The sequence below is a fragment of the Gadus chalcogrammus genome, chromosome 20 (genome assembly GCF_026213295.1).
Source record: "Gadus chalcogrammus isolate NIFS_2021 chromosome 20, NIFS_Gcha_1.0, whole genome shotgun sequence".
Classification (NCBI taxonomy): domain Eukaryota; kingdom Metazoa; phylum Chordata; class Actinopteri; order Gadiformes; family Gadidae; genus Gadus; species Gadus chalcogrammus.
The window spans coordinates 10,490,333-10,517,534 of record NC_079431.1 but is presented as its reverse complement, the minus strand read 5'-3'; the positions used below and the strand labels follow the sequence as shown (position 1 = coordinate 10,517,534).

Sequence of the window (27,202 nt, the reverse complement as noted above, 5' to 3'; positions counted from 1 at the left end):
TTGTCAACCCCAGCGTACTCGGTTACTAAGCGACGTGAACGTCTTTGGGGGACTATTTCTCTGCTGATCAACACTATGAATGCTGGTAACAAATAAATTGTTAAATCACAAAAAAATCACTTCACTGTGTGAAGTTATTTTGTCGTTTTGGCAAGTAGCCGTGTAATAAGCGGGATCATGTATAGAACGTCGCCAGTCATTATTTTTCCAATAATGACCGGCGTTCTATACATTATCCCTTACACAATGTATAACAATGTTTTATACAGCTTTCCAGAAACAAATAGCGAATACTTTCTTGCATACCAATGTGGTGATGTGTATAGTACAGAGATACAGGACAGACAAACAAAGAGATACACAGATACATGGACATAACAGGAGGCATGAACAGCTCACATAAAACAAGGCCAAAAGCACAGGGTATTCCACCTTATCGTCACCTGCACACGATTGCTTGGCATGGCCTGAATGCATCAAAACCGCGGGATACAAAAGAAAATGTCACATGAGATGTGCCCCGTGGATGTTTTAAATCATCTCTGTTATCACATTGGACTGGTAATGAGAAGCACAGTCAGCGACTGGTTCCACTAGGTAGTAAACAAAATCTAATGACTGAAAACCGAGGCTTGTCTGAGTGGCAGCTGGAGGAAATAAGATTGGGAATCTCGCAGGATGGGCCAGTCTGTTGTTCAGAATTTTGCTTGTTCTATCGTGCTGTGTGTTATCATCTCGGCGGACTGGGTTGAAAATGTGTGTTTGTGTGTATGTGATTGTGTTTGTGTGTGTGTGATTGTATGTGTGTTTGTGTGTGTGCGTTGAACAATATAAAAACAATAAAATGTAAAGTATACTCAGCAGCGTTTGTGATTATTATAAGCAAACAGTGATAACATATATCACAAAAGCTACATGGCATGTGCTACGTCTTGTATTCATGAGCCGCACATCTAGAGACAACGATTTCAAACAAAACCTGATTATCGCTGTGTGAGTGATATTCCGACCCAGCCAAAGTGAGAGTCAACTCTGGTTTTATATTTTGGCACTTCAACTTGAATTATGAGCAGAGAACATCTTTCATGATGGGTTTACTAGGTAAGGACCCAAGATAATACTGTCTGAAATCTTTGTTCTGGAACTGATGAATGACTAAGTCCTACATTTTTTATTACTATGACTCTTATATTATGTTATATTCACACCGTTTTTAGCCCTCTCTATTAGCTATTCTATCAAGGGAGCATTTGGAACCATCTGCAGTTGTGAGGTTGCCGATACGTCTTCTGTAGATCTTACTAATATCGAATATAATTGTTAGTCCTTAAAAAACCTACAAAAAGAACGCTATATCAATAGTTAAAATATTACGGTTTGATAATTAAAACCACAACATTTGGATTAATTTGTTAGAAAATCTGTGCATTAGTAAAAAAGTGTGTGCGTGTGCGTGTGCGCATGTGCTTTTGGGTGCCTGTCCTTGTGTGTGCCTGTGCGCGTGCCTGTGCCTGTGCACGTTTGTGTGTGTGTGTGTGTGTGTGTGTGTGTGTGTGTGTGTGTGTGTGTGTGTGTGTGTGTGTGTGTGTGTGTGTGTGTGTGTGTGTGTGTGTGTGTGTGTGTGTGTGTGTGTGTGTGAGTGTTTGCATGTGTGTATTCTCGCAAAGCCGGAGGTGACTACGTGTCGGCAAAGTAAGCCCTATTAAATAGGAGAAATGCTAAAAACACAGAATGGATTACATTTACCATATTAACGTTTCTAAATTCCAGGCCAAAGCTATTTCATGTTTGACAAGATGTGTCTATTAGTTAGTCTCAATTACTCACTCTATTCTCACCTTTTTCTCTACACAATTTTAGGAGGCACTATCGGTCTAAGCAAGGCAATACTAGGAAAACTACAACTTTGGCCAAAATCGTATTTGTAAAAAAGAGTATAGTCCATAAGTATTACAATCACTATAGAAATACAAATAATCGATACATTTGTGTTTGTGTTCTTTGTGTTAACATATATCTGCCAAACAGAGCGGAGCCCCAAAGAACAGCTTTCTTGCCTCTGAAATGGTAGAGGCTATACTCCAGCATGCTGCGACTCTGCTCGTTTCTTGCTACCCGCATTGACACACCGTTGCATCACACGCAAACGGCCAGCACATTAACCATGATCAAAGCAGCTCAACCCTTTAAACGCAACCAAGGCGTTGAAAACAAGGCTTTAGGCTTTGAAACGTTCTTGTAGCCAGAGTGATTGTGCACAGTTTGGAGGCCCTTGTCTGGTATGATATCGTTGATGTTGGCATGAAGACAGCTGTTAACCTCAAGGGAAATTTTCAGTGGTAATGTGCTGGTGCTTGTCATTGTAGGTGTGTTCTACATGATCTAAGGCCTAAGATAGTACTTCAATAAGCAACGGAAACATGATGTATGATGGGGTACCCAGCAAGACTCGACCGCCACACACATTGCTGAATGAGTAAGAGAATAAATGGATGGATTGACTTTCCAGGAGAGGCTTCATTAAATATGCCGCTTTGTTCATGTCTCGGTGAATGCATCCCATTTTAAAGAACCTTAGGCACAGTTACACGGTCAGGCTGATTAATTGATTCGGGAATTGATTGATTGGTACATCAAAGGTCCAGAAGAAGAGAGATCCATGCTTAACCAATCACTAAATAAGGATGTGTTAGACAAGGATACACACTGAGGCTCATCGCTGATCTCTCCCCACCCTAGCCTGTTTCATGTCCTTGCCAGACACATGGTCCACACAGGGGAAGACACACACCCATCTTGATGGTTTGTGATAGAGATAGAGGGGACGAAGCCATTGACATCAGCTGACGGGCAGCTGAGAAAATGCATCTGTCAGTCAAACCCGTAAACAGCTTTTGACTCAATCACCCCATGACCCTCCCCCCCCCACGCGCGCGCGCACACACACACACACACACACACACACACACACACACACACACACACACACACACACACACACACACACACACACACACACACACACACACACACACACACACACACACACACACACACACAAAGAGAGATAAAAGCATCAAATTACTTTCCACTCAATCATTCAATGCCAGGGTGGGTTTGAGCATGACTGTCATCATTGGCAGGCCTCGAGTTATGTGGCCTCACAATTACTGTCAGTTATAAACACACACATTTGCACAAATGTTTACACATATGTCAATCAAAGCCCACTTCAGACAAAATCCTCTTTAAAAAAAGGTTGGTCCCTTACAAGATGGTCCAATACCCATAAGAAGCCCCACACAGAAGGCCCACAATAAACTGGAAGAAAAAAAAGGTTTTCGTCAGTAGAATATCTCGAAAACAGGACTCCGAACCAAACTCTGAACCGTCAACCACCAAGAGTTCTGCTCTTACATAGTAGGCGATTGGACCCAACATTACCGCCATTCCCAAAGAATTGTTTCCCAAGACCAACATGGTGGTAAAGCATGTCACTAGCCTAGCTTAATCGCCACCTCCTACTGTTCCTGGAAAACCACCGTTCTTAAAACCCTGGCAAGGAGTGACCCTCAGGGGGGCATGGACTACCGCTAAAAAGGGGGAGGCCTCGATGAGCCCGTGGACCCCCCAACAGAATAAAAAAAAGTCAAATCCCAAATACCCAATTCGCAGGAAATCTGTTTGAACTTAACAAGAGAGGACCTCCAAGAGTTCCTGAATTTCCATTGCTTTCGCTAAAGGGCAGCACACTTTCTCTGCTTTCTAGTCGGTAATTCTCTGACATCACCGGAACCGCTTGTTACACAGCTTTCAACCCACTGTGTCTCTCATGTCCTCTCGCCCTCTCTCCCTCAAGCACTCTCTGAACCCTCCCCCTTCTCTCCCTCCCTCTCTGTCCTACCTCCCACCCACACACAACCCATGCACTGTCCTCCGTCATGTCCATCCAAAGTGATGAAAATGAACTAGAGAGGGGGACGCTAATTGCAATTGTCAATCCAGTCTGGACCCCGGTCCCCTGGAAGACGGGTGCTCCCCAGCACTTCATCAGTCTTCATTAATATTCATTCATTCATATCATATTTTCTTCAGGACGGAGGGGAGGCCCTCCCTCATAGCACATCTAAGGGTGCATCAGGTGTAGGGTATAGTGGGGTTTAAGTGGGTAAGTTGATTGGGCGGTGGGGCTGGTTATACTGATCAGTGCCCGGGGGATACAAATGTCGATCAAAGAAATATTAATAAAAAGGGGGGGAAGGGAAATTTGAGTTAAACTTATTTTCCACAGTATGCTGATAGCCGAAGGCCCATTTTCATAAAATAGGGAGGGGAATATGGATTGATTAAAATATGATTCATCGCGTGTCTTCTCGTTCCTTCCAGCATATGTTTGCCTGTCTATGCACCCGCTTTTTCAACACAATGAGAGAGACGACAACAAAAAGGGGCCCACTCGTGGAATTTGGCTTTGCAGAGCGTGGGAATGACGGAAGAGTGGAGGAGAAGAGAAGAGGACAAGATCTCAAGACAGCATTGTAGTTATTAATCACCGCACAAGTGTCGATTCATCCGCTATAGAGGCAGTTGGGAAGATGGACTCTATTTACTGCTGAGGCCGTGCAGGGGCCTTTGGGAGAGGCAGCCATCAATCTCACGGGTATCATTAAAAGATGGGAGACGGAGCGGAGGCATCAGTTTCAATCACCCAACCCCCCCACAACCCTGTCTCCCCCCCCACACACACACACACACACACACACACACACACACACACACACACGCTCGCGCAGGAAGACATGCAAAAAAAAAAACACACACACACACACAATCACCAGCAAGCACGCAAACACACATGGACGAATGTACGCACCCACACCCCCTCCCCCCCCACACACACACACACACACACACACACACCCACACACGCCGCCAGAGAGGCAAGTGGGAGGGGTTAATGGTGTGTGGGTGTGTGTGCAGCACCTCCACTTATACCCTCAAACTCAAGGTGAAGCCTTCCCCTCCCTGAGGAGACATACCATTAACACACCCTTAATGCGTTGAATAATAATAATAACAATCCCTAAAAATACACTTTGGTGCCCCACCCCCGCCCCCGGCTCCCTTGTTGTTCGGCGCCCTGCGATGCTAATTAGCGTGTTCTATTAACCCTTGTTAATTGCCAACGACGCAAAGGTGGGGCAACCCGGCGGTAGGCACCACAGGGAGCCATTTTGGGAAATGAGCGGGAACCCCAGGTGGCCGTGTAGCGGCGTAACGAGCGTTGACACGGCGAGGGACCGTGGGCCGGGGCGGAAGGAGACGAGGAGGAGCGGAGGAAGAGGAGGGGGTCTCGACTAGCCCTGACTTTTCCCGACCTTAGACTTAAAATAAACCGCATTGTTACTTTGTAGAGAGGCTGAGAGAGGGAACACACAGGAGGGAATTAGGTCTTAAACCAGAGGAATGGTTGCTCTTCCCCAGTACAAACTGCATTCTGTGTTGAGTCGAATGATAATGACAGTTGTTCATTAATGCCACTGCATCTTGCTCTCTCTCCCCCTCTTTTTTACTCTCTCTCTTTCTCTCTGTGTCCTTCTCCCGGATCTTTTACCCTCTTCTTGTCCTTTACCACTTCCCCTCAAGTCGATGGGGAATAGCAGCTAGCAAGGGACCAATGGCAAGACTTAGCCATCTATCGATGCGCTTCGCTCTTATTCCCAGCGATGTTTTGATGGGGGTTGTTTGTAGGAAGGGATGCCATACTGGCCACAACTGTGATGAGAACTCGAGAGTGCCTAATGGCTTTCTGTTTTAATGTGTTTAGATGCAATTTTGTAGCTGTTCAATGCTGGCTTTAGATACAAAACAAAGAACAAGAAACACTTGAGTGTGCTTTGTGTGCTTTGTGTGTGTGTGTGTGATTATCTACCTATTTACACATATTTGTAAAAGACGCAAAAATAACAAAATTGCTTCTTGTTGCACAGTAGGGATCCTTTGTTTCTAAGTTATGTGCAGAACATCTGCACCGCACACAGGACCAAGACCGTCTCCTTCACATCCGCGATTGTCCTCCAGACACGGAATGGAATCAATTGGAGGTTAAATAACCGTACCCTACACCTCAGGGCTGGCTTCAAGTGACGCTGTCTGTGCGCCTACATGCAGGCCTTGCATGCACAAGCCATCCATGTTTTTGTCTGTCTAGCCTAGTGGCCAGTGATTATTCACAAAAATTAATTAGCGGGGCTGGGCTGCTCTGTACTTTGAAAAGAAAAAAAAGCATCAGTGGACTAGCTATCAACGTTTAACATCGATTTCTATCCTTCCCTTTGCTTCACCTTTGTCTGTTGCTGCTATTCAGGCAGTGAAGCCCAGCCGTGAGGGGTGTGTTCTTACTGACCACAACACATGAATGGCTGCTACATATTCTCCAATGACGAATTAAAGTATTTACTGTACTGAAACCCCAATTGCACATGTCTATTCACTCAGGTGTTTCAAGGACAGGCATGTGCTGAAGGTGAGGAAGATTTCAATGAGCAGGATGATGGTCTTTGTATCTCAAAGTAAGGGGGTTTCATGTGTTTTGCACATTTGTTTAATAGACATTCAAGTCCTTGCAAACATCAATTAAATAACCTGTTTTGCAAAGCAGATGATTAACATTCAGTTAATGTTTAACTGATTAATCAGTTCAACAAAATCAATTAAATTGGACCTGGGTCTATCGTGGTTCAATTTGGCCAGATAAATAGTACATATACCGTCCACAAAAGTTGCCCTATTTGAGTTTCATTTGTAAATAATGATATTTGTAAGGGCTCAAAGTCTTCTACTGCTTCAAAGAAAGTCTTTAATTGTGCTAACTTTAAGAAAAAATAATAATCCCCTTCGTTAGTATACGGAGAACATTTCTTATGAAAGAGGGAATTATCCTGAATATGAGAGAATTAGGACATTTGGATTCTTCTTTTTTGTTCTAATGAAAAGAAGATGATGACAATCAGTAGGCCACCCAGAGCAAAGAGAGAAACTGCTGATGATTTTTGATTATCTCTGATTACAGCCGTTCCTCTCTCTGCATATGATTGGCTGTGGGGTCACTTCAACTTATAGCTGATTGGAGGAACCAGATCCGAGTTTAGGACAGGCGATGGCCAGCAAGTTTAAATCAGGTTAGCCTTTATAACAAAGTCTGCAGAGTATGTTCTGAAGAACTTAGTGGATCACTTCATGAACATAAAGTAAACAAAAAGTTGGATCATCCATTAAAAGAACAAAACTGTTTGAGCAGTAACTCATGAGCTCATTCATTTAAATGTGTGTTTTTTTTGTGATTAGATAGGTGTGATCAGAACACAAACATGGTGTCCACATTTTGGTGTGAACTCTGTGGCTAGATATGTGATCGGCTCTCTCATTCCTAGCACGGGGCAGCGTCGCAATGTGACTAAGCTCCAATAAAGTCCACACCTGTCAGTTAATGTCCCAACATGATCAGATTACTAAAGTTGAATTAAAAGGTGTTATTAAGTGTAACAAAGGTAAACCAAAATGATGCCTACTGGAAACAGTGTAGATGTGATAAAAAATCTCTTTGTGTAATAGTTCTGTACGAAACTAAATAACGATTTGAAAAAAGAGTAAAGAATTATTGAAAAAAACATAATAATAGTTTTGGTTCATAGTATGTGAACCAAATTGACCAATAGTTTGGGTTAATTTGGATCATAATTGTGAACCAAAACAATACTTCATACTTACTTAAGAACCTAAAATAATTATCGGCTAACTGTCGGCTGAATGGCATTGTCAATCAAACTTGAGATTCAGTAATGAATCTCAAGTTTCTGTCACCACATCACCGCCACAGCTGCAGAAGGGAACATGAAAGTGATCCCAAGAGTTGGGTCCTAAGGGTGCACGTGTGTGCCATTGTATCATGGTGTGTTCTGATCCTTACTCTCAGGAAGGTGAGGTCCCTGCTCCGGTCGATGCTGGTGATCTCCAGGTTGCCCATCACCACTTCACAGTTCTCGTAGTACTTCCTCAGGGTGCGGTACTGCTGCTCCAGGTCTGACAGCGTGCTCAGCTTGTTCTCCGTGCCGGCACACACTGGAAAGGAAAGGAGGGATACAATGAAGGTGTTTTATTGAGGGGAAAGGTTCGGTGCGTGGAAACCATTCACAGCACGTTTAAAAGAAAGAGAAAACCTTGCCAAGGCACACAGCTTGGATAGTAGGAGAAATACTGCAGAACCAACTCAATTGTAAATATTGCTCACGTGTATATTATTTATATACAAATACTGTTCTGGGAGAACCAACCACATTTTGGTGTTTTGCATTCCACATTTTCTTTTGAATGTATAGCGTTTAATGTATTGTTTTGAGACAACCCATTTCTTTATTCAAATATATAGTCCAACATGAAAACAAACTAAAGTGACAGAATGAATCAAAAACACTTTTGAACATTATGTCATCCGTTCAAGCCTATTCTGCTCTCTCATCACGTTAAGCTTGTTTTCTTAATTTATAATTATGTTTAACTCATTGCATTCATTAATGTTAATTTAGCTATTCTTGTACATAAGAATTGTAGGCTCACATAATAGTTTTCAATGCAGGATAAAGATACTGAAACCGTCATTGTTTTCCAGTAGTTCAGAGACACTTCAGAGACAGCCTGAACATCCCATTCTTTTTTATATTGAATGTTTTTTTTACATTCATTTGCATTCATATCTAACCCTGCCACAGAAAGCACCTTGTGTATTCCAAAATTCATTTTCCTGCATAATTAGAAATGTGAATAATGAATCAAAATTGGGTAGAGTCATTTAACAGCTATAACCCAGCTCTTGATGCCAGCCAAAACACACATTAAGGGAAGAGCAACACTGTCCTATTCCTTACTCTGGATGTTGTTATTTATGCAATGTATGATCGCCGTGCCAGTCAAAACACAATTACAGAGGTAACAACCACCCCTGCAAAGTACCTCTACTCTACAAATTGGGTGTCATTGTCAGTGGAGCCCCGTGAGGGGGTCTGCATAATATGTGTGGTCAGGCACTAAAACCCAGCTAGCGACCACATGGAGTCCAACCAAAACTAGCGTCAGTTGTGTCACACATAACCTTTTGTCAACATAATAGTGTCAACCCTGGCCTTCTATATATGGAACGATGAAATCAGCAAAATAATTATGAGCCAATCAAAAATATAAAAAGGCAATGTCGGGGACTGCAGTGTTTGGCAAGAGTTGGTCGCTGTGTGTTGAGCTACGGTCCTGACCACCTGAGTTGCCCTTCCGATCCTATTGCTATCCGTTTTTGCGGGACGGTGTGCCCAGTCTGCCCCCAACTCCCCCCGACCCTACCCCGACCATAGGGCAATCAGAGGCCCCACAGAAGCCCTCTCTAGCTGCTGCCCTAGGGGCCACGGGCATGACAAGTAATTAAACTAAACCGTTACAAACCATCAAACACTTCGCCCCTGCAAGCGACACCAACCATCTGCCCAGTCAGCTGGCCCTGCCCGCTAGAAGCTAAATACGTCAAACACACACACACACACACACACACACTCAAAATACAAATACTTGCACATGCAATGAAACACACAGACACACACACACACACACACACAACACACACACAAACGCAATAGAACTCGTAAAAGTTTTGTTTAAAAACACACAAGTACCAGGGATTTGAGGTTGCTGCTGCTGAGAGGCAAAGCTATACACTGAATGTTAAACAGAAATGTGCTTTTAATGGTCGAGACCTTTGTGCTGCCTTTGTGTGTGTGTGTGTGTGTGTGTGTGTGTGTGTGTGTGTGTGTGTGTGTGTGTGTGTGTGTGTGTGTGTGTGTGTGTGTGTGTGTGTGTGTGTGTGTGTGTGTGTGTGTGTGTGTGTGTCAATGCCAGAGGTGCTGCCACATCCTGCGTCCAATAGCAAACGTTTGTGGTGGCTATTTACATGTTAAACCAATGTTGGTTTAAACTCTCAGACGCTTCCTTTGGATCTGATTTATGCCTACTCGCCACCCATCTGTTGGAATCGTTTGGCTTCATGCCCTCATGGCGGGCAATTAAGATAGTCAAACGCATATAATCGGTTTCATCCTCCCACCTCCATGTCCCATTCTACGGCACAACTTTCAATCCCATTTTCTATTTAATCCCCCCCCGTCCCCCCTCCCCCCTCCCCCCCTCTCTACCCACCATCGTTATTAGACCACCCAAACGGAAGAAGCTAAAGCAGCTTCCAGGCAACACCGGGCAATAAAGACAAATGGGCTTTTGTCCAAACAATTCACTCCCGAGCTGATATTAGATTAGCCGAGCTATTTCAATGTTACCTGGACAATTCCCCTACGAGCTACGGCGGCGGCAGCTTATAGCATAACCCGATGCTAAGGTATGATCTACGGCAGGCCGGGGTGTTTTCAATAACTGTTAGCGTGAGCTGGAGGGGAGTGGGGCTGGGTCATAAAGTGTAGATGGGTGTAATAAACAGTTATTGAACCCTGGGGGTAGGGTTACCGAGATCGCAGCGAGAAGGGTAGGTGGAGGGGATCCATTGTGATGTGCGCAGCACTGTGAAATCCACTTTTGTGTGGTTGGGAGGGCTTTTTTTCTTCCTTCCTTTTGTTATTTTATCCATTAGCTTTCCCCAGCACACCTTTTCTAAGCAGCACGGCTTTTGAAACCGGTCGCTAACCATACGGAAACACCTGTAGGGATGCACTTTCTGTTTGGCCATGATGTGTGTTTTCAGTTTCTCTCTCTTCTACGTGTGTGCTTCTAATAAAAGATCATATTAAAACATGTAACCAGGGTGACTCAGAGTAGCACCTGAACCACAGCAGCACACTTATATAATATTGTTTGTTTGTGTGTCTGTGCTTGTGTTTCTGATTATTTGTGATTGTGAGTGAGTGAGTGAGTGAGTGAGTGAGTGAGTGAGTGAGTGAGTGAGTGAGTGAGTGAGTGAGTGAGTGAGTGAGTGAGTGAGTGAGTGAGTGAGTGAGTGAGTGAGTGAGTGAGTGAGTGAGTGAGTGAGTGAGTGAGTGAGTGAGTGAGTGAGTGAGTGAGCGTGCGTGTGTGCGTGCGTGCACCAGGTGTGAATACAACTTGGATGTATTCCTATCCCATCTACACATCTACTCCATTGATCTCATTTCCTTCTCCATAATGATTTGTATCAGCCTATCCTATCTCTATCTATAGATAGGATTAGAGTTAAGGAACTGCAGCCATGATGGAGTATATAATTAATACCGATCAGTTTGATGGATTTGAATGTCACACTTCAGTGGAATCGTAAAATGCCCACTAGTGACAGACACAGGGCAATGGGTTGTGTTTGTAAATGTGAGCATTGGGGCGTGTGCACATTGTTTTAATTTAAAACTAGGGATTACAATTTTAATAGTGATGGATTGAGCAAATATATCATAATTCAGGATCGGTCACTTCACGTAATTAATGAGCTTATGAGTCAATAGGTGACAATGCATTTCTTTCTCGCTCTGGCCTCCCTGGAGCAATTTTATTATTTTGTTGTCACAGCAACAAAACCCGCCGCTTTCTTCTCTGCTTCTTTGGATGGCTTATTATTTAATGAGAATGAGGAGAAAGTGTATCCAAGCGTGCACTGTATGCAGTATAATGTGTTTATTGTTTTTTCTCTGCAGCTAATATCAAGACAATAGGCAGAAAATCATCAATCATCAGAGTGAAAAAAAACTGTTATTTCAGAATAATTACAAATATGTATTTTTAATCACAGCAGGGCCAGAGAACATCATAAATATAAATGCATCATCAAGCCCTCATATCAACAGTGTGGGAGAGAGAGAGAGAGAGAGAGAGAGAGAGAGAGAGAGAGAGAGAGAGAGAGAGAGAGAGAGAGAGAGAGAGAGAGAGAGATGAGAGAGAGGGTACATGGAGCAAAAAGAGTGAAAAAAGCCTGCTCATGAATTTAATTTTAGATAGCATTTCGTATTGCTTTTCAAAGGCATAGCACACATGATGCTGTGCCAAATCCATTTTTTACTTAAATACTCAAACTGGGGTTTCGCAGAATACAGGAGGTAAGGTGGGTTATCTGTTTGTATCAAAAGTAGTAACACCAAAATCAGCTCACAGACATATGAGCGGCTCAAACACACTCAGTCTTCTGTTATCCATTTGCTTTCACTTGCCATCACGGTCAACCGACCTGCATGGTCAGCAGAGTCTGCCTGTCAGTCTGTCAGTCTGTCTGTCCACCTGTGTGTGTGTGTGTGTGTGTGTGTGTGTGTGTGTGTGTGTGTGTGTGTGTGTGTGTGTGTGTGTGTGTGTGTGTGTGTGTGTGTGTGTGTGTGTGTGTGTGTGTGTGTGTGTGTGTGTGTGTGTGCACGCGTGCGTGCGTGTGTGTGCGTCTCTTAACTGTGGGAGTCGGTTTAAGGAAAGACAATGACTTTCATTCCAAAAAAAACATTTTGAATTATTAAAAAATCTACAAACAAGCAAACAAGCCCTACAACCTAATGCTGCATTTTCAGCCATGTCCCTTTCAGGATCGTCCACATCCAATTACCTCAAACACGCAAGCTGTTTGGCGACCAGCCCCTGGCCCGGCCCCGGTCTCGCTGGCGAGTGCTACACAACAACTTCATCAATAGCAACGTGTAAGATTATCGAACGCCGATACGAGCGGCGGGTCTTAGAGGCTTAACGCATCCGCTGCTAGGGCGTCCGGCAAAAGGTCATTCGGATAGCCAGTAACGGACTGAATTAAATAACGTTGCAAATGTCACCTCCGCGAGTAAACACTGTCAATAGCGAAGTCTGTGGGCAACGTGCTTCGAATAATCAGCGGAAAGCTGCTGCCCCCTGCTCTGAGATATACTTCCACGCAAACGGCGTTAAGTAATGTGCTTCCACAACTCCAGGTGGCATCGGTGTCACGAGACGTTAACGTGGCCGCGTTGTGTAGATTAAAAGCTTTAAAGACAGTGTTCCGTTGGGCTCCTGCAAAACCGAGCGCTGCGGATGACACCGGCGACGTCCTTTGTGCCCTAATGGTTACCAGATGAGCTTGGCAACTAAGTATGAGTTACGGGCCACCGTTGCTGTCTGCAATAATGGCCCAGATTATCGTCCCATCTGCTCAGCGGGTTTAATAAGCGCTGGAAACAATAAAGCGTTGAGTGTTTGTCCCCACAGCGCGGTCCGCCGGGGCTAACCTCTCAGCGCCCTCTGAGCTCTGGTCACCCTAACAACAGAGCTGCGACCACCTCCATATGGCCCAGGGCTAATTAGCATTATGAGCCCTGGCTAGCACTCTCCTGAGCACTACCTCCAAACGGGAGCCATTGACCACGGTAACGCTTTATTGACTGTCAGCTCTGGGCCAAACGTGTAACTAGCATCTTTCAAGTTTAAAAATTAAAGTGTGATCAAACAATTATAGGCCATTTATGATATCGCAATGCAACAGTTTGCCATAGCATGCTCACCCCTTTGGTAATAGATCTGTGATCCCTTTATGTAAAATCTGCTGTTTTTAAAAGAGGTGCCAAAAAAAGGGACAAGGGTTCATTTATTCCCCCCTGGCCACGCTTCCATAACGTGCCTATGATGCAGCAGTGGATGCCACTTCTTAAAGTAAAGAAAGCGACAGCGGATGGAAAAAGGGCAAGCTTGCCACAGGGGGTTACTGCCTCCAAAATGAAGGATTTTCCGTTATTCACAATCAATCGAAAGGTTTTCAAAACTCAGTTGTGTCCCGAGAGGCGGAAAGCCTGCAAGTCCTCTGCCTAACCTTTCCTTTTTCTCACCCCTCTCTGTCTCTCTCTGGGATTAAGTCTTTAAAATTGAAAAAGTCTGCTTAAATAACAAGGGAGTGATTAGCCAATCCTGACACATACTTCATTACCCCTAATCCTCCTATGCCGCATATCCTTGACTGACTGCACTGCTGACACAAGGTCTAAGCAGAACAAGCCTATACACTTGGGAAGTCCAGTGCTAGCAATGCGAATGGGGTTATTCGGGCCTCCGACTCAAAGAGGTTGTCTCCAGTGACTCAGGTGCTAAACAGTGTCAACGGTGTGTTCTACATATGCTTATAGCGGAAAATGGTCCAACACCCTGAGGTATGTTTCCTCCCAGTAGCAGGGCTAAACAGAGAACGATAGCAGGTAGTCTGTACAAGCAGGTCAGATGAACAGCACACCTGCTGAATGTGGATTGCGCTCTGTGTGTGTGCGTGTGCGTGTGTGTGTGGATACAGAAAAAGACAGTGAGAGACATGGGAGGTGAGAGATCAGTGCAAGGAATGGGATTGGGTCTGTCATTTGCATGTGTGTTTGTGTGTGTCTGTGTGTGTGTGTGTGTGTGTGTTTGTTTGTGTCTGTGTGTGTGTGTGTGTGTGTGTGTGTGTGTGTGTGTGTGTGTGTGTGTGTGTGTGTGTGTGTGTGTGTGTGTGTGTGTGTTGTGTGTGTGTGTGTGTGTGTGTGTGTGTGTGTGTGTGTGTGTGTGTGTCTGTGTCTGTGTGTGTCTGTGTGTCTGCACGCGTGCCTGCATGTGTGTGTGTGTGCAAACATTGGCCCATGTGCCAGCCAGCAGATAAGACACAGACATGGAGCTCATGGGGTTAGTTACATGAGCACAGACGTTGTTGGAGTTATGTGATTGCAGGAGAAATTATTAGGGTTTTTTCTAACTGAAAGACACAACATCGGTACATAATCATCGTTCATTACAGCAGCGTTCGGAAACGGGAGCTACCCTGTTCTGGCACGCCATGCCTCAAACGCGCAGGCAAAATATACACCGTCAATTATGCAGGAGCAGCTGCTTTTCCTCACCGCCGTTGACTTGAATGCCTCATTATTAGCTTAATATTGATATTGGTTTAGCGAGTGTTTGTGCAGTACACATATCAGTCTTTACTGGAAAAAATTATTCAAATGTAAAGTGGACACAGACGTGGCCATGAGATCGATGAGCCTATCCCCAAGCAGAGAGCTGCAGTCCATTCCCACTGAGGAATCCCCGAGCAATCTACTTAACCTCTGTATACTTGCACCAGGGGGAATGCACTAGCCAACTGAATCCTTGCAAAATAACCAGCGGGCAAGAAGAGGACTCTCTTTGGGATCAATAAAGTAAATAAATGTGCATGCATCTGTACACACGCATGCACAAACAAAAATACATAGACACATTATGCATATAGTACATATAATATTTCTGTGTTGATAACACTATGGTAAAGGGTCCCAAACCTACGTATATCAGCACAAGAGCACAGCAAACTAACAAAAGCAGCGTGTGTGAGGTATCGTGTGTGTGTGTGATTCTGTATGCGTTATTGTGTGTGTGTGTGTGTGTGTGTGTGTGTGAGTGTGAATGTTTGTGTGTTTGCGTGCCTGCATGCATGTAAGTGTCTGTCTGTCTGTCTGTCTGTCTGTCTGTCTGTCTGTCTGTCTGTCTGTCTGTCTGTCTGTCTGTCTGTCTGTCTGTCTGTCTGTCTGTCTGTCTGTCTGTCTGTCTGTCTGTCTGTCTGCCTGTTTGTCTGTGTGTGTGTAACATGTGTTCGCCCACCTCGAAGAACAATAATGGCAAGAGCCACAGGCTGCAGGCATTAAGCTTGGCAGTTGAAGCGTTTTACTCCCGATCCTGAGGTCCTCAGTTGAAACCCTGCAGTGTGCAGGTCAGAGCACTGTTGGGATGTGAGTGTGCATATGTGTCCGTATGTGTGCATTCTATTTCCATGCTGCAGAGGAAAGCCTAGCTACTTAATACTCAAACAACAAAGCCTTCTGATGTATAAATGGCCTTATCAACAATCATACCATACATATTTATATCAATATGTGTCTGTGTTGGGTAGGTGTGTGTGTGTGTGTGTGTGTGTGTGTGTGTGTGTGTGTGTGTGTGTGTGTGTGTGTGTGTGTGTGTGTGTGTGTGTGTGTGTTTGCTTGTGCGTGTGCGTGTGTGTGTGTCAGTGTTAATTTCGTTAACGAAAAATATGACGAAAAATGTTTGTCAACGACCCTTTTTCCGTGACTAAGACGAGACGTTGACGAGCTAAAAATAGATCTTTGATAATAAAAACTATGACGAAATGTCATTTTGTTTTCAATGGGAATCGCCACGGTCTATACTTCAACATACGTTGGACTTTGAAATTCGTCCCAGCCTTTATACCCAAGATACTATAGGGTTTACATTTATAATGTAATCAAATGCTCACACACTAGCTGCTTTCAGACACACGTGTAAGTCCTGATGTTCTCCTGATAAGCCGTATGTGAGAACAACCTATCCTGACATTTTTACCCTGAAAATCTCAGGGTAGAAAATGGACCTTATATGTAAATGAGGAGTAGAAAGTTGGTATTTCTCTCACCACTTCAGTGGGTGTGTTGATGACGCTTCTGCATGTAATTGCGTGGCCCCCTAAATGATAAACAGCCTGTTGCATTTTGTTCGCAGAATGTTTAAAAAAATATTGAAATGTTGCCACTGCTTTTAAGAATCATTTGTGGTGAACGAATGTTGGAACAATATAAACAAAATGTTATTATATTATGCGCTCAGAAATTTGTAACATTATCGACTGGGGATTCCACATTGCTATTGGTTTATTACAACTAAAGGTTGAGCGTGCGCAATGCGTGCGAAAACTCTGGTTACATTAAAATCTCATATAATACAGTATCTTAAATATTGACTTATAATGCAGCACTTTTACATACATATCTATATCTGTTTTACTCAATGGCATTCAATTAATGTCAATAATATTATTTCCAGTTGAACTATGTTGAAGATGGGATGCATATTTGTGCTAACAATAGATTTGACGGCTAGTCGGTCGGAGAAGCGCCACGTCTCCTTCATGCCTCCACCTACAATCTCCTGAACTCCGCCATTGTGTGTTCCTGCCCATGAATCTTAATCTGGTACCCAAACAGTTGCCATCAATTATCCGTGGCTGCTGCTAACATTTCCCCTGCCTCCCATTTCTCCCCATTAAAAAAAAAGTCAGATTTTTTCCTTGGCTGTGACGGAATTGCCTTGCCCATTTATCCAGGAAATGATTTCTCAGCAGGCTGCGCTACTCAATGCCTCAGTGCCACAGGTGGAACATAAGAGAGTGTGTTTTGTGGGGGGCCTGTGTGTGTGTGTGTGTGTGTGTGTGTGTGTGTGTGTGTGTCTGTGTGCGTGTGTGTGTGTGTGTGTGTGTGTGTACGTGCGTGCGTGCGTGCGTGCGTGGGTGCGTGCGTGCGTGCGTGCGTGCATGCGTGCGTGCATGCGCCGGCGCGCGCCTGCGTGTGTGTGATTGAAGAGAAAATATTTAGTGTGTGCACAGATTTTCTAAATGTAGTGTTACTAAGTGTACGTGTGTCCATGCATGCATGTGTGCGTGTGTGTTTGTTTGTGTGTGTAAGTGTGGGTTTGTTTGGTTCTGTAGGAGGACGGCTGTTGGATTAATAGCTGATCCGCTGCTTGATTATGGGAAGAATCATATTCACGATTATTTTGGTCAATATTAAAATCACGATTATTCAAACGATTATTTTTGATTTTGAAAACATGTTGTATTTATTCAGCATGTTTCTCCCAAAAAAAACGTTGTAACTGAGAACTTTGAAATTTCAATTACAATTACAATTAGGGCATTAAGCAGACGAAATTTCGCCTTAAAAAAACACATAAAACTGTCAAAAATAAAATGTTCCAATCTAAAAGAATATACAGATATGAATGCAGCTATTCTTTCCTTTCTATTAAACAAAAAAAAATAAACGAAAGAAAAAAAGAAAAACTTGATTATCTTAATTTTGTGATAATTTGACGCTTAAATCGAAATCGCGATCAAAATTAGTCGCCCAGCCCTAGCTGATCCAGTCAATTTCAAGGACTCCCACTTTGCCTTCATAATAAACTGAGTTTGGGGGGAGGCATCTTGTCTCACCAAGGGCCCAGCAGCAGGCCAGCAAGCAGCAGTAAAAAGAAAAAACTTCTAAAAGAGGTAACATTCCCTGCAATGAATCAGCAGTCCTTAAAACAGGGTCAATGTTGCAGCCTCTAAAACCACTAAGTAAATACCCTCCCTCGGATACCTTTTTTCTAACTGAGACACCTCTTCTTCTTTGTGGGATTGTCACATCCAGCAATTGTTTACATTTGACATATGCTCAATCAATCTAACGTATAAACTATAGTGACAGTGTTAAGCAAGCCTGGGTGTGTGGGGGTATCTAACAGCTCCTTCGATTATCAGATTATTCCTCATGATGTTTGCACATTAAACAAATGTAACTATTGCATCATTAACTTGTTTTTCCTCTCCAAACAAAGTGAAAGAATTGTAAAAACCAAAACAAGAGCATTTACTTTCCCCATTCTTCCCACATTTTTCTCCTCTCTTGCTCAGTGATAATTTGCCTTTGGCAGATCGTATCACAAAGTATGCCTTCAACAAAATAGCAGACCTCTTTCGGTGAATGACACATGACGACCATCTTGCTGTCCTACTCACATGTTGTTCTCATACAGATCCCATCAGAGAGCAGCATGGCTTTTCGAGTCTGCAAGGGCATGTGTGTTTGTGTGTTGCGTGCGTGCGTGCATGCGTGCGTGCGTGTGTGTGTATAAGCATGCATATTTTTTCAGCTTAGTAGAGCATTATACCTGCACCTGCAAGTCCGAATTATATGAAATGTACTCCGAACAAACCTTTGCAGGGATATATGAGATTAACAGAGGCATTTGTTGGCAGCTGGTAGACAGAGCTCTTGCCTTATTGCTTCGCTGTGTTTCCTTCACCGTGAAGGTTTGATTCTGATTCTTCTGTCCTTGTCTTCTCTGCCAGGGATTACTTTCAATTTGGGATAGGAGCGACCCTTCATCACGCCCGAGATCGATTATAATTTGTTTTAGGGCTTAGTAGTGGAATGTAAATAGGCAGGTGCTGAAGTTCTAAAAAGATAGAGGCTAACACTTGGTCAGAGCAAGCAATCAGTGCCCCCCTGCATATAGTAAATTCACTAGGCTGTATTCTACACACTTTTGGAGGAGTGGTAGAGGGAATACATCTTGTTATACAATAATGTGGTTTGCAATAAATTGCGGAACTGGAAGAGCCGAACACGTAGTGCATGTGGGTGTCTGTGTGTCTGTGTGTGTGTGTGCGTGTGTGCGTGCGTGCGTGCGTGCGTGCGTGCGTGCGTGCGTGTGTGTCTAGCAAAGTGTTTATCTGGGTGCATGCATCTGTGTGTGAGAGAGCTTTACATTGCCTGCATTTACTCACAAAATCCCTAAATCACCTCCTGGGACTCTTATAATGCCAAGAAAGCTTTTCTGTGTGGTAGCCCTATATAGATTACAGTTGGGGAAGTTTCGACATGCCTGCCTGTGTGGTATCTAGTGACTGGGTTTTAATAAAGAAGTTAAAATCTATAGCTTCTTGAACCATTATTAATGGAATGCAAAAGACAAGCTGAACAAATATATATAATATATAAGTATATATATATACTTGAAATGTACACCTTGCACTATTAAATAAAGAATATATTCTGTCACTTTCATGCATGCCGCAAATAGCCACACAATAAAACTGCTTTGACAAAGGTGCCAATAAAGCAAATATAATGGAATCATTGCAATAGTATCAAACAGCAAAGCTTCTCTAGAAGTTAAGGAACAGAGAGGATCAGAAAGACAAACAAATTCAAAGCTTGGTCCTATGTAGAGGTGTCAAAGTCACCTATTGACTCAGGATACATAAAAAAATGGATCTGAGCTTGGCAGAATGAATACTTAAGCAATATATTCTAGCTTTAAGGTTCTCAACTGTACTTAAGGAAATAAGATAAACAATAAGATATACCTTTTAATGGTATTCGTGTGCAGGAAATGTGTAGTTAAAAGGTTATGTAGGTTTTACGTATATTTATGTGTTGTTCTACAATGTTTTGACTTGCAGAAACAATGATTTAATTTCATATTAAACATGAAACATTACCATGCAAGTATCTCTGTCCCACTTCCCCTGCCTGGTTGACGAGAGCCAATAACTCCTTGATCATCATTTGTTCATAATGTAACTCTGTTCCCTATTGGTCTCAGGGGAAACCACCACCTTTGATTTAAAATCCAAACAAACCTGAACACGACTGTGTTTGTGCGTGCGGGTGCGTGTGTGTGTGTATACGTGCGTGTGTGTGTCTGTGTCTGTGTGTGCGTATGTGTGTGTTATGCAAAACAACAGCAAATAATAACATAGGTTATGGTTTGATCATCTTCCCCCGGCAATTAAAGCAATTAGCAACATTGCCAGTTTGTTGATTGGAACATTGTTTAAACCACACCTTCAGTATAGAATAAAATCGCAAGTTGAATCCTTCTGGGGGAAAGCGGAGGCAGCAGTGTCCCACCAGTTGGTTTACACCAGTGATACAAGGCTCTCCACTGTGCACTTTCTATCCCATTAGAAAGACTTTGAATAATGTACACAGTGCATTCTAATTGTCCTCAGCTAATGTTTCATCTGCTTGTAAACCCTGATTCGTATCTCTGTGCTCCCCTGTTTCTTCTTCTTCTTTGGCCCTACTCTCTCCTTCTCTTTAAAACCGTGGCTACTTCTATACCCAGAGGTGGTGATGGTGTGTGTGTGTGTGTGTGTGTGTGTGTGTGTGTGTGTGTGTGTGTGTGTGTGTGTGTGTGTGTGTGTGTGTGTGTGTGTGTGTGTGTGTGTCGGGGGGGAGTGTTAATAGCTTTATCTGGGCTGAGGGATAAGGGTCGGCCCTACCTTCTCTCTGATTACACTTTAGCCCTCAAGACGTCATTGATTAAAGGCAGTCGGACGGAGCCCTACCTCACGTCGGACACACACACACACACACACACCCACACACACACACACACACACACACAGTCTCTCTGGATCCCCGACTCTATCTACCTTCCTTTAATCTCCATTTCCTTTCCCCTCACCGTGCGTTTCCCTTTCTGTTTGCGTTAAACTCACCTATTAGGGGCGGGGGAGAGAGAGAGAGAGAGAGAGAGAGAGAGAGAGAGAGAGAGAGAGGAGAGAGAGAGAGATGAGAGACGAGAGAGAGAGAGAGAGACAGAGACAGAGGAGAGAGAGAGAGAGAGAGAGAGAGAGAGAGAGAGAGAGAGAGAGAGAGAGAGTGAGAGTGAGAGAATTAGTGTGGCAAAGACAGAGAGAAGAGAGGGAGCACATGATCAATCTACCTCCCCCTGGTCCTCTATCAACAACGATCAATAATCGGCTTGAAAAGACCAAGACCAGAGAGTGAGAGAGAGAGAGCGAGAGAGCGAAAGAGCAAGAGATAGAGCTAGAAAGAGAGAGGTGGTTCTATCGGTGATTGAAGATGCGTTGTCACACCTGATTTTCTCTTAACGTCTTTGTTCACTTGGGGGCCGGTGACAGCATCACTATTGATTCCACTGTGCCTGCCTCACGGCTAATTCAATAAAGCGACCGACATAATGCAGCATCAGAGCCTGTTATCTCTTGTTGCCACTGTGATGAAGGCAAGGGAAAAGTCCCCAGGGAGAATTGCATCCGTTTGTGTGTGGGTGTGTGTAGGAGTCTGTATGTGTGTGTGTGTGCGTGTGTGTTTGTCTACGTATGTGTATCTGTGACAGTAGGGGCAGGGGTAGCATGGAAAATGCACTGACCTTGTCGATCAGCAGAAGGCAGCAACATTAGGCCACAACAAGACACATGTGCGCACACACAGAAATACACACACACACACTCACACACACACACTCACACACACACACACACACACACAATTACACACACAGACATACAAACGCGCACACACACACACACACGCACACACACAGTCAGACGGTTCATGGATAGTTAGAGTGACCCTAGAGCTAGTAATGGATTATTAACTGCAGACTGGTCAGTGCTTAAAAGAGAATTTAACAGAGAGATAGAGTAAGTTCCCCCATCTAAGCTGGAGAAAACAGTTGGACTGGAGAAAATAGGGGGAAAAAATAGACGGCGCAAAGGAAGAGATGGAAAAAGTCCATCCTGAGTTGGTATAAAAAAAACAACAACATTGTTTTCCTTGATTGTACGCATCCTCTTGGCTGCTGGAAATAAATTGAGTCGAAAAATTTAGTTTGACCAGAATCCCTCCCCCTATGTTTCGCCATCTTCTGAAAAAATAGAGAAGGCAAAGTCAAGCACTTGAAGTCAAGCATATACCAGCCAACTGCTTCAACTGAAGCATGCAAATCCAAAGTACAGGCAAAGTTTCTAAAGCTCATCACCCTCACACAAACACAGGTATCTAGGTGACCTAAGGTTAGTAACCAACGTAGACTACAACTTTATAATCTAGCTGCAAGTAGGGATGCTCCGAAAATATATAATACTATAATATAATATATTATAGTATTATAACGAAATTGCTGATGGTAAGGTTCTGTGCATCATCAAAAGGGGATCTAAAGTATCTCAATAAACAACCAGCCAAATTATTTGGATGATCAACAATGGTCATTGTTTGATGGTGGTCCATGAAACACAATCATCTATTTTGTCATTCAATGCATGCCAAGTATTGTAAAGGCGATGGATAATCAATGGATAATCAAACCAGATGATTTAGGAGGCAGTTGAAATGCATTTGCATTGTGTTAAGATGCAATGTCAAACGAACAAATGCAAAAACACACACACGCACACACACACACGCACACGCACTCACACGCGTGGACCCTGCATGCAGAAACCTTTTTGGAGCGATGAGTGCAACTCTTTCCTGTATTTAGCGAGGGTGTGCTTCCTGACACACAATTAGATGTTAATGAACAACAAGTCACAAAGAATGAAGCTCAAAAGGCCTGTTCCCGTCGCCCTCCATCTGCAGCGCCGCGCCTAATGAAGTAGTTGGCACACCGCTCGCAGCATCGCACACCACGGCTGCGTGACACCGGTGGCTCCGGCTCCAAAGTCTAGCCAGATCCATCCAGTCAGGCTGTAGTCGGTCAGACTGATTAGCTGTCCGTCATTCTGTCTGCATGCTTACCTTCCTGTTGATTTTTCCTGCCTGCCCACCTGTCTGATTGTTTGTCTGCCTGCCTGCCTGCCTGCATGGATTGATGTCTGTCTGTCTACCTCTTAGTCTGTCTGTCTGTCAGTCTCTCTGCCTATCTATCAGTCCGTATGACTATCTGCCTGTCGGTCTGTCCATGCCAGGATTGTCACGTTTGTCTCTCTCTCTCTCTCTCTCTCTCTCTCCCTCCTCCCTCCCTCCCTCCCTCCCTCCCTCCCTCCCTCCCTCCCTCCCTCTCTCTCTCTCTCTCTCTCTCTCTCTCTCTCTCTCTCTCTCTCTCTCTCTCCTCTCTCTCTCTCTCTCTCTCTCTCTCTCTCTCTCTCTCTCTCTCTCTCTCTCTCTCTCTCTCTCTCTCTCTCTCTCTCTCTCTCTCTCTCTCTCTCTCTCTCACTCTCCAGACAGCCCGTCTCGGCTTTCTCTCTTAAATTGACTGTTAGGAGGGAGAGTGATGTAAATCCCCCGTCTCCGTCACAGCAGTGATTTATGGAGCATCCTGTTGTTAGAATTTGTGACTCAACACACCCAGAGGAACCCCTAACAGCAGCTTAACTGCAGAAAACGTTAATTTCATTACAAGTCATTTACAGTCTTTTTGAAATAACTTGCTTATTTTTTGCCCTTGAAATGATCATGTAAATAATTTTTTAGGACTTTTGCTATATTTTACGCTAATTTCAGGGATGCAATTGGGTAATATTGGTTACAACATCGGTTAAGTTGTCAGAAGGTTTGGTTGATGATTTGTGAGATTATTATCATTATGATTAGGTGCAGTGTCAGTATCGATTTGTTTCATGTACTGCTATTAATGGAATACATAGGCCACACAGACCTGTGAAATCACAGATAGTGTGATAGAGACATGTTACGACCCAGATGTACCACAAAACAGGGGCGTAGCTTGGGCCGGGGCTTCCGGGGCGGGGCCCCGGGGCCCTGGGGGTCCAGGGGGGCCCGGCCACGTGGGCCCCGCCTAGCGCCCGTCGGGCCCCCGCGCGGCCGCCCGACGGTCGCCGTGCTGGCGGCGGTGTGAAAGCAGCATAAGATGTCTTCAAGTGATTGTAAAAAGGAACTGACCGCATTATATAGACTCTCTTCTCTCATAACATCACAGTCAGGGTGGCTTATATAATTTATCTTCCTCTGCCTTAATGTATGTAATTTGGTCACAGTAGTGATATTTTGGCCAGGAATAAAAAAGTATATACAATTGCACTTAGGCAATTTCATTTATTTTCTTTTATTTTCAACATTTACAAAAGAATAGGGCCTGCTGGGAAATCTGTTCGACCAATCACTGTGATGTTTTCAGTGTACATACCGTCTATGGTACATACGACGTACCCTACATGATACTCCCGTATACCACAATGCAATGCGGTCGTGTTTTTCCGAAGGAGAAGAAGAAGCTGATTAACTGCGAAAACGAATACATTTAATGATGGAGTCTCTGTCTTCGTTTAGAAATGAAATTTATTTGGAGTCTAACATAGAAAATGTAACATTCAAAATTAATTTAAAAAAACTTGAACAGGGAAATGTAACATTCAACATCAGTCCAACCTCCAGCTTTCCTCGTGAGTACCCGGATTGTTTACATGATGTGGGCGCATCTGTCTGCGTCACACAAATACCCGGCTATTTACGGACGCACATGACGTTTAAAAATGTTCAGCATAGTGTCCGAATGCTCGTTTGTTCGTTCCCTATATAGTGCACTATATCATGAACACTATATAGGGAATAGTGAGTGAGTATTGTTAAAAGCTAAGCCATACCATTGCAATGTTTTGCAAGCTAAAAAGTGGTACTAAAAAACATAAAGAGAAGAAAGACCTGGCGCGCAATTCGAAATGTTTGCACAGCGTTTTTCCTGTACCTCACCATACCAGTGACAGTAGCCACCCCAGCGCGATCTTGCCCCGAGGCCTATCACAACTAAGCTACGCCACTGCCACAAAATGAGTATGTTTTATTGACAGGGGCGTATGTAGGCAGCACTTAAGTAGATAGAAAGTTGGAAGTACGAATAATCAACCAGCACTTGAGAAATCCTGAGTAAAAGTTTCTTTGAGCCGTTATCATCCAAAGCCTGTTTTCCCCATCATCTCTCCAGAGTTAAGCCTCTGAGCCATCATCTGTCCGTCTGTCAATCTTTGCTTTTCCAAACATATTGAAGGAATGTAAAAAATATAAATAAGCTTGTGGGCAAGTCACAGATTCTATATCAGAGAGCTGAATATGACAGGAGATGCATGGAGATTCTTAGAGGCTAGCTTAGTATATCAGCTTGCGGACTAGCTAGTCGGCTGACTAACTAAGTTGGTTTGCTCTCTGGCTGGTTAGTTGGCTGGCTGGCTAATTGGTTGGCAGCCTTGCTATTTCGCTATTCTGCTGGCTATCTAGCTATCTGGCTAGTTTGATTGCTGGCTTTTGTCCCACCTAACATTAACAGGATTTCCCATTGACCACTTCCTAACGCTTACAATGAAAACCATTTATATTCAAAGCAGAAAAACGTCAAAAGTATGGTCCAGTACATATTGATTTTGATTGATGAAATTTGAAAATAATAATGTTAGTCAGACTTGAGTGGGTATGACAATGTATGTATGCAAATTATCTAAATGTTCACACTTCACTGACAACGAAAACTGAACTCTGCATGGGTGTTTTTAGATTGGATTTCTTGGCCTCATGGAGGCGTCTCAAAAGTGTCCACACCTTTATTTGCAGTCCCCCTGCTGTGACAGATTGTCCACGGTGCATTTCAATAGTGGTATTTTGCATCACTGTCACCGAGGGAGGTAGGAGGGATGCATGACGGAATGGGAAAAGGCCTTGTGCAATTTGCATTCCATACATTTTTTATTGGTTCATTACCCATGTATAAACATTATTGGTTTAGGGCATAACAAGCATTAAGGCAATACATCAGTGGCCTTTCCATACTGTATCTAAATCCTTCATACATGTAGGATTTTCGCTATCATAGAGCAACACCAATCCAACAAATGCAGAATTTTTATTTAATTCTCCTGAAAGTTACCTATCAACTCATTTGAGTGAAAAGTTGCTATCGTACTTCCTTGTTTCTTCAACCTTGCTTTGACTGAGGCGTCTGAAACTCAAATGTCCCCTCATAATTTTCAAGGCAGCATTATGAAGTTCAGGTGCACTCAGGTAGATTGCTCTTTATGCTTGGACTCCCACGGCATCGCTAATCAATGAAACCAGTTCAATTAGAAGCTTGCAAGGTGCATTTAGCAATTGTGTAGAGTTATGTTTGAGAGAAGCCTGGAATTAAGTCAATGACCTGAGAGTTATACTCTGGCCATCACCCATCCATGGTTACAAGCGAGTGACGTTGATGGATAGGTGATGCTGTGTTAGCCTGGAGTGTACCTGTGAAATTCAGGGCAGAGTACATGTACAATGGTCCAGGGATGATTACGTCCCAACCATCCTCCAACCGTTTTATTTGTATGGTAACCGTTGGGCCTCAGACTGCACTCAGAGACAACTGTACTTGAACACCGTTGGTCATAAGAATCCTGGGAATAAAAGCCTTGTTGACTTTTAGGCTCATCGTAACAGTGCAGGTCAAACACTCATTTACTTCATAAGACTAACATTAGAAACCATCAATTGATTGCAAAAGAGTAAGAGATTGACAATGAAGATAAAGTACAGATCCGACAGATTCTACTTTCAAACTATATCCTTGAAGTTGATAGCAGCGCAGGCCGTGCGGGTGAAACGGGTGATTGTGTAAAGAGAGCTTTTGAAAGAGACAGACGCAGGGCTCCATGACTGCCTGGGGAACCGTTACTTCTTCTAATGCAGCGCCCCAGGCATGTTCTGCACAAACCCTGTTCTCCTAGGGCTCTTCCCGGCTTCAAAGCTGCAAACAACATGTCACGGCTCCTAAAAGATGGGCCTAATTGATACGCACCTCACCACTTTTAACCCTCCCTTTCCTCCCAAATGGCAAATTTTGCCAAAGCTTTTGTAATTTTCCTCCAGAAAAATACAGAAGATTAGGAACACAGACTCTGTATTTAATATACTCC

At 43.6% G+C, this 27,202-nt stretch overlaps 1 protein-coding gene across 2 annotated transcripts in view; it reads right to left on the bottom strand.

Annotated features, from left to right (window-relative positions):
• The window catches only part of LOC130373856 (receptor tyrosine-protein kinase erbB-4-like), a 251,261-nt gene that overhangs the window by 123,702 nt on the left and 100,357 nt on the right, over window positions 1-27,202 (bottom strand). For both annotated transcript variants that reach the window (XM_056580505.1, XM_056580504.1), the window contains exon 2: window positions 7,970-8,121. In XM_056580505.1, coding sequence (XP_056436480.1) covers window positions 7,970-8,121 — 152 coding nt within the window. The remainder of the gene's footprint in view (window positions 1-7,969; window positions 8,122-27,202) is intronic.